Below are 7,878 nucleotides of genomic sequence, written 5' to 3'. Positions count from 1 at the left end.
TGCCCTTTGCCCTTTGGTTGTTTAAATTGAGCTGAAACAAGTTATACGATTTATTGAATGTAAAACAGATGATCTGCCCTATAAACTTTCACTCAAGTCACAATAAAAACCAAAAGAAAAAAGAATATATGCATTAAATTGTTTAAATTAGCAAAATATATACTTTGGTGAATGTAAAACTGATGATTTGCTCTGTAAAACTTCACTCAATTCACAATTAAAAGGTTTTTTTTTAATAAAATAAAAATAAACCCTGGTCCCTATCACTGCCTCTCATAGAGGCCCTCGTGTGTATTCAGACACACTGGTAGCACTCTGGGTTAGGCGTTGAGCTGCAAACCACAGGTCGGTGGTTCGAACCCACCAGCCACTCAGCAAGAGAAAGATGAGGCAGTCTGCCCCAGTGAAGATTTACAGTCCTGGAAACCCTAAGGGGCCGTTGTGCTGTGTCCTGGCGGGTTGATGCATCGACCATTCAGTGGCAGTGGCTGTGCCCTGACACACCCACTGCGAAGTGTCAAAAGGACAAAGTAGACCTGCCCCAAAGGGTTCCTAGGCTGTAATAAAATATGCCATCAAGATGTATTGATCATTATTGGCGAAAGGAATGCAAAGGTTGGAAACAAACAGGAAAGATCAATTGTTGGAAAATGTGGCCTGGGTGATAGAAATGATGCTAGAGATCACATGATAGAATTTTGTATGACCAATGACTTCTTCATTGCCAATACCTTTTTTAAACAGCAAAAAAGATGACTCACCAGCTGGAATACACAGAAATCAAACTAACTACATCTGTAGAAAGAGACAGTGGAAAAGCTCCATATCATCAGCCAAAACAAGGCCACGACAATCTGTGGAACAGACCATCAACATCTCCTATGCTAGTTCAGGCCCAAGCTGAAGAAAATTTAAACAAGTCCACAAGAGTCAAAATATGACCTTGACCATATCCCACCTGAATTTAGAAAATCATCTGAAGTACAGATTTGATACATTAGACCCTTCCTGTATGATCAAGTTCATCATAAAGGAAGACAAGAAAGAAAAATAGACCAAAATGGATGTCAGAAAAGACTCTGAAACTTTCTCTCCAGCACAGAGATGCTAAAGCAAATGGAAGACATGAGGACGTAAAAAGCTGAATAGAAAATTTCAAAGGGCAGATCGCGAAGACAAAGTCAAATATTATAATGAAATGTGCAAAGACCTGGAGTTAAAAACCAGAAGGGAAGAACACACTCAGCATTTCTCAAGCTAAAGGAACTGAAAATATTCAAGCCTCAACTGGCAATATTGAAGGATTCTATGGGCAAAATGGAGTCCTGGTGTGGCGCTGTGGGCTAATGCGTCATATACTGCAAAGTTGTTTGAACTGCAAAGAGGTAGTTCAAGTTCACCAGCTGCTCCTTGGAAACCCTATACAGGGTTGCTATGGTTTGGAATCAACTTGACGACATTGAACAACAATGGGCAAAATATTGAATGATGCAGAAAGCCATCAAAAAAGATGGAAGGAATATACAGAGTCACTGTACCAAAAGGAAATGGTTGATGTTCAACTGTTTCAAGAGGTTACATATGATCAAGAGCCAATGTTATTGACGGAAGAAGATCAAGGTGCACTGAAGGCATTGGCAAAGGACAAGACTCCAGGAATTGAAATCCTTCAACAAACTGAGGCAGCACTGGAGGCGCTCACTCATCTATGCCAAGAAATTTGGAGGGCAGCTACCTCGCCAACTGACTGGAAGACATTCATATTTGTGCCCATTCCAAAGACAGGTGACCCAACAGAATGCAGAAATCATTGGACAATATCACTTAATATCGCACGCAAGTAAAATTTTGCTAAATATAATTCAAAAACAGCTGCAACCATACACTGACAGAACTTCCAGAGGTTCAAGCCAGATTCAGAAGCAGCCGTGGAATGAGGGATATCATTGCTGACGCCAGATGGATCTTGGCTGAAAGCAGAGAATACCAGAAAAATGTTTACCTGTGCTTTATTGACTATGCAAAGGCTTTTGATTGTGTGGATCATGACAAGCTTGCGGAGAGTTAGTATTCCGAAACACTTAATTGTGTTTATGAGGAACATGTAAATAGATTAAGAGGCAGTTTTTCAAACAGAACAAGGGAACATCGAATGGGTTACAATCAGGAAAGGTGTGCACCAGGGCTGTATTCTGTCACCTTACTTACTCAACCTGTAAACTGAGCACATAATCCAAGAGGTTGAATTATAGGAAGAAAAACGTGGCATCAGGATTGGAGGAAGACTCATTAACAACCTGCAATATGCAGATGATACAACCTTGCTTGCTGAAAGCGAAGAGGACTTGAAACATTGATGAAGATCAAAGATAAAAGCCTTCAGTATGGGTTGCACCTCAATGTAACAAAAATCCTCACTACTGGACCAATAAACAACATCCATATAAATGCAGAAAAGGTTGAATTTGTCCAAAACTTCACTTTGCTCAGATCAACCATCAACACTCATGGAAGCAGCAGTCAAGAAATCAAATGACGTATTGCATTAGGTAAATCTGCTGCACAAGCTCTTTACTGTGTTGAAGAGCAAAGATGTCAATTTGAGGGCTAAGGTGCACATGACCCAAGCCATGGTATTTCCAATAACCTCATATGCATGCGAAAGCTGGACAGTGAATAAGGAAGACCATAGAAGAATTGGTGCTTTTGAGTTATAGTGTTAGAGGAGAATATTTAAAGTGCCATGGACTGCCAAAAGAACCAACAGATCTGTGTTGGAAGAAGTGCAGCCAGAGTGCTCCTTGGAGACCAGGATGGACAAACTTCATCTCTCCTAGTTCAGATATGTTATCAGGAGGGACCAGTCCCTGGAGAAGGATATCATGTGTGGTAAAGTGGAGGGTCAGAGAAAAAGGGGAAGACCCCCAACGAAGTGGAGAACGAAGTGGATTGGCACGGTGGCAACAGCAGTAGGTTCAAATGTAGCAATGACTGTGAGGTTGGCAAAGGACCAGAAGTGTTACATTCGGTTGTGCATAGGGTCGCTATGAGTCTGTACCCACTTGATGGCACCTCACAACACCAATCTTTAAGGAAGCAGACTGCCACAGCTTTCTCTGTGGAACAGTTGAGTTCCAACCACCAACCTCTCGGTTCACACTGGAGCACTTAACCACTGCGCTACCAGAGCTGGAGCAATGATATCGGGTGGCCCTGTAGGATAAGCACTGCACTGCTAACCACAAGGTCGGCAGTTTGAACCCACCAGCCACTCCTCAGAAACCCTGAACAGGGTCACTATGAGTCAGAATTGACTCAATGGCATTTGACAACAATAGGACCCAGATAGAAATACTTTTCTACCGTAAACACAGTCTGCAAGATCAACACTCTAAAATATTTTAAATAATGGAGCTGCTCAAAATCGAAAACTCCGTCCATTCTTCTGAACTAAGTCGTGGTTGTTTCCAGTGATGAGCAACATCTGAATGGAGCCAAGGAGAAGTGAGCCTCAACCACGCGGTGACCCCACCTGTGCTGACGCTGCCGCAGCTCGAGGGGCTGACGCTACGGAGGGAGGAGTTCCGGGGCGGAAGTTCAGGGATGGTGATGTCCTGGAGGTTGGGCATGCTGACCACCATGCGCCTGTGAGCCGCGTGCAGCGGGGAGGACTTGCGTAAAGCCATCTTCTGGACGGTTGGTCTTCTGGAACCGGCAGGCATCCCGTTTATCCTGGAACCAGGGAAGCAGTGCTTTAATGGCAGGTGTAACGAAGCTTGCCAAGAAAGTCTCGGCTACGCCTGTTTCTTTACAGGGTGGTGGAAATCGGGGTGGTAACAGTAAGCTGTCTGAAACTCAGAATGGGCAATTTAAGGTTGAGGATCAGAACAGACCACAGTTTAAAACCAAATCAGAGCATCATCTAGCATGTTGGAGGGGCTTCAGGGAAGGTACTCAGGGAGAGACACATATGAAGTGGACTTTGAGGTAAATGTTGGGAAGACTGGAGATAGCAACCAAGGCCCGATGTCGTGACCACAGGCAGTACAGTAATGTAAAGTGCCTTCAAAGTATCCACCAAGAATCACACACGAGCGGGCACCTCTCACTCCATTCCCCACTGTGGTAGAGTCCATCCCGACTCACAGGTGGTCTGCCCCGTAGGGTCGCCAAGGCTGTCAAGTGTATGGAAGCAGACTGCCTCATCCTTCTCCCGCAGTGCCCTGGTGGGCTCAAACTACAGGCCTTTTGGTCAGCAATCAAGCACTTAACTACTGCACTGCCCAGGCCCATATAGACATACAGTCTCCCTTGGTATCCTTGGGATTGGTTCCAGGACTCCCATGGATACCAGAACCTGAGGATGCTCAAGCCCCTTATAAAATAGTGTTGTGTTTGCATATAACCTCCGAACATCCTCCCGTGTCCTTTAAGCCAGCCCTAGAAGACGTGATCCCTCATACAACATAGATGGCACTTTAGACTCTCTCAACCTCTGAAGGATTGCCTGGGCCTCTTCACTGTGACCTCCTTTTCCCTTTTTTCCATATTCTTAAGCTGTGGTTGGTTGAATTCACACAGAACCATCAGCTACAAAGGACCAATTGTGGGTGCATGTGTGTGTACACACATACACGTAAGGGTTGCACGAAGTTTGTAGAAAAACGGACATTTTCTACTAACTTTTTGAAGCCCCCCCCCCCCGCATACACACACACACATGAGGGTACAACAAAAAATATTGCTACAAAAAGTATAGGCTTCTTTATTTAACAAAATATCAAACTGGGAAGCTAGTATTTCTCAGCATTTCTGATGGCAGTGTCTCCAACTCTCTTGCTTAAAGAATTCTGCAATCCTCAAATGACACCATATTAAAATGGTAGCAGGGGCATCCTGTGGGGTTTTAAGTGCTGTTGGGTTAGTTCCAACCCATAGTGAGCCTGTTTAAGGTTTCCTAGGAGCAGCTGGTGAGTTTGAACTGCCGACTTTATGGTTCAAACTGATTTTGCAGGCCAGCGCATTATCCCACAGTGCCACACCAGGATTCCCTGGGCACCCTTCTTGTTATTCAGTGACGTCAGGTTGGTTCTAACCCATAGCGACCCTGTGTGGGGTTTCCAGGGAGGGGCTGAGGAGCTTGGGCACCCTAGAAAGACTCAAAGGTTCCTTTTAAATGTTGAATTTAGGGAACAAAAGAAGTCTGAAGGGGCAAGACCAGGGCTGTCGGGTGGAGGGGGCAAGGTTTCCCGGTAAAATGCTCTGAGCACAACCCTTGTTACCCCCAGAGACTGAGCAGGTGCCGTGTCGGGAGGAAGAAAACATTTCTCAGTGCAGCTTTCCTGACCTTGTACTCACCAGTGCACTTTTCAATTTTCTTTAAACTTCTTCCTAATGGTCCCCCAGGATTGGCCTGTGTCCTTTGAGAAAATGCAACAAGATGGCCACTTTGGAATCCCAAAAACCAGACCCCAGCCTTCTGAGCTAACCACTCTGTCCAGAATTTAATGAGCTCAACAGATCCCGTGGGTACCCACTGTTTTGATTGGACGTGGATTTTGGAGGTACCCTAAGGAGACGAAGACACATGTATTCCTGAGAGAAGTTGTCTGCAGCCATCAGAGGCATGTTTACACAGGTTTAACCAGGTTTACACAGGTTTTGCTTGGAATAAACCCATACATGCATGAACTGGAACCCTAGCTGCAACACTTTGACTTATTTTCACATGTATATATTCTCATGTAAATATGTATACATGTATGTGTATACATGCATTGCTGGTCAGCGCCATCAAGTTACTTCTGACTCACACTGGCCCTGTACAAGGTTTCTGAGGCTGTTCATCTTTGTAGGAGCAGAAAGCCTCATCTTTCTCCCTTGGAATGGCTGGTGGCCAGTGTTTACCCACACATGTATTATATACATACATATACATACACACACATACATGGAATCTTGGTGTGGCGCTGTAGGATAAGCACTGGACTGCTAACCACAAAGTTGGCAGTTTAGATCTACCAGCTACTCTTAGGAAATCCTGTACAGGGTCTCTATGAACCAACTCAATGACACTTAACAACAACATATAAATACACATGGGGGAAGTTCAAAGAGTTCATAAAAAACTTTTTGAATTTCCCTCATACAAATATATATATATATGTTGTAGGAATATATATGTTATAGGAATATATATGTATGTGTGTGTTATGTATATGTTGTAAGAATATATATATACATATATGTATATATATTAAGTATATGTTGTAGGATATGCACTGAACTGCTAACCACAAGGTCGATGGTTCAAACCCACCAAATGTTCCTTGGAAACTCGATACAGGGTCGCTATGAGTCAGAACCAACTCAACGGAGAACAAAAAATTACATATATGTACACAACCACTCATCTGTCAGCTGGTTGCACTGTTGCATGTCGCTGTGATTCTGGAAGCTATGCCACGGGTATTTTAAACACCAGCAGGGTCACCCGTGGTGGACAGGTTTCAGTAAAGCTTCCAGACTAAGACAGACTAGGAAGAAGGAGAGCTGGACTACTTCTGAGCGGTTAGCCACAAAAAACCTTACGAATAGCCACAGGGCATCGTCAGGGGTTGTCCTGAAGATGAAAACACTATGAGTAGCAACAGCCACAATTACGAGGTTGGCACGGGGCCAGCAGTGTTTCATTCTGTTGCGCACAGAGCTGCTAAGAGTCAGAACCGACTCAATAGTATCTGAAAACAGCACACGCATATAAAAGTGAAGTTTGGTTCCCTAGTGCCCAATTCACTGGGAATTTCTAATCATAAGGCTCCTCCAGTGGAATTCATGAAAACAGTCCCCTAAATAAAACTGTGCAACTTGACCTCCTAAGGAGCTCTGCTAGTGTAGTGGTTACGAATTGGGCTGCGAACCGCAAGGTCGGCAGTTTGAAACTACCAGCTGCTCCTCAGGAGAAAGATGAGGTTTTTCTGCTCCCGTAAAGATTTATAGCCTTGGAAACCCTGTTCAGGGTCGCTATGGGTCGGAACCAACTCGATGGCACATAACAACGACAACACTTAAGCTCCTGGATCCCAAAAAAGCCGCCAAGCGCCTCCACCCCACAGAAGTGGTACCTTTCTTCCTCCGACTGCATGCTGAGCTCCAGGTGTGCGAAGGCATCCATCCGCCGGCTGAGTCGGGCTTTCAGGAACGAGTGGAACATGTAGGTATCTAAAACCTGAAACAGACAAGGATGCACTGCTTACCACAGCCCTCTCAGCTCCTCTCCCTTCACACTGGAAGCTCCAACAGCTGGTCCCTGACAGCTTTGGACAAAAAAGTTCCTAAAAACAAACATGTTTCTTGATTAACTGTGTCTGACAATGGTTACCTTCATGTCTTCAGCAGCCGATCAAAGCTGTCTGCACACTTGGTATTTCAAAAGATAGCCCGAGGTGGTATGATGGTTAAGCTCTCAGCTCCTAACCAAGATGTTAGTGGTTCGAATCTACACAGAGGTAAGCATGTTTTCTCTGCTACAGTGCCAAACAAGGATCCGTCTTGCTCTCCTGCCCCTGACGAACTGTCTTCAGATGTTGGATGTGGGACAGCCCGAAACTGAGAGTCCTAAAGGTGACGCAGGTGAGCCCAAGGCTGTCTGGCTTTCTACATAGGCAGATTCTAAATGTGGGCCGTGGTTAAAGCGCTCGGCTACAGCCACAAGGTCAGCGTTTCAAGCCCACCAGCCGCCTCCCAGGAGGAGGATGAGGTAACTTGCTTCTGTAAAGGTGGCGGAACCTGTGTCCTGTAGGGGGCGCTGTGAATCTCCACAAGCACGGAATGGTTTGGGTTTTGGAGAAGCAGAGTGGAGCTCAGGGAGCTGGTATA

General features: G+C 44.9%; 1 protein-coding gene across 1 annotated transcript in view; it reads right to left on the bottom strand.

Annotated features, from left to right (window-relative positions):
* DENND3 (DENN/MADD domain containing 3) overlaps window positions 1-7,878 on the bottom strand; it is an 86,244-nt gene that overhangs the window by 28,551 nt on the left and 49,815 nt on the right. The window contains exons 11-12 of the mRNA XM_006830727.1: window positions 7,125-7,228; window positions 3,533-3,732 (exon numbers count right to left, since the gene is read on the bottom strand). Of these exons, the coding sequence (XP_006830790.1) occupies window positions 3,533-3,732; window positions 7,125-7,228 (304 nt within the window). The remainder of the gene's footprint in view (window positions 1-3,532; window positions 3,733-7,124; window positions 7,229-7,878) is intronic.

This window comes from Chrysochloris asiatica, unplaced genomic scaffold (genome assembly GCF_000296735.1).
Source record: "Chrysochloris asiatica unplaced genomic scaffold, ChrAsi1.0 scaffold00001, whole genome shotgun sequence".
NCBI classification, from domain to species: domain Eukaryota; kingdom Metazoa; phylum Chordata; class Mammalia; order Afrosoricida; family Chrysochloridae; genus Chrysochloris; species Chrysochloris asiatica.
The sequence above is the reverse complement of the archived record's forward strand: the minus strand, read 5'-3'. Positions and strand labels throughout refer to the sequence as shown.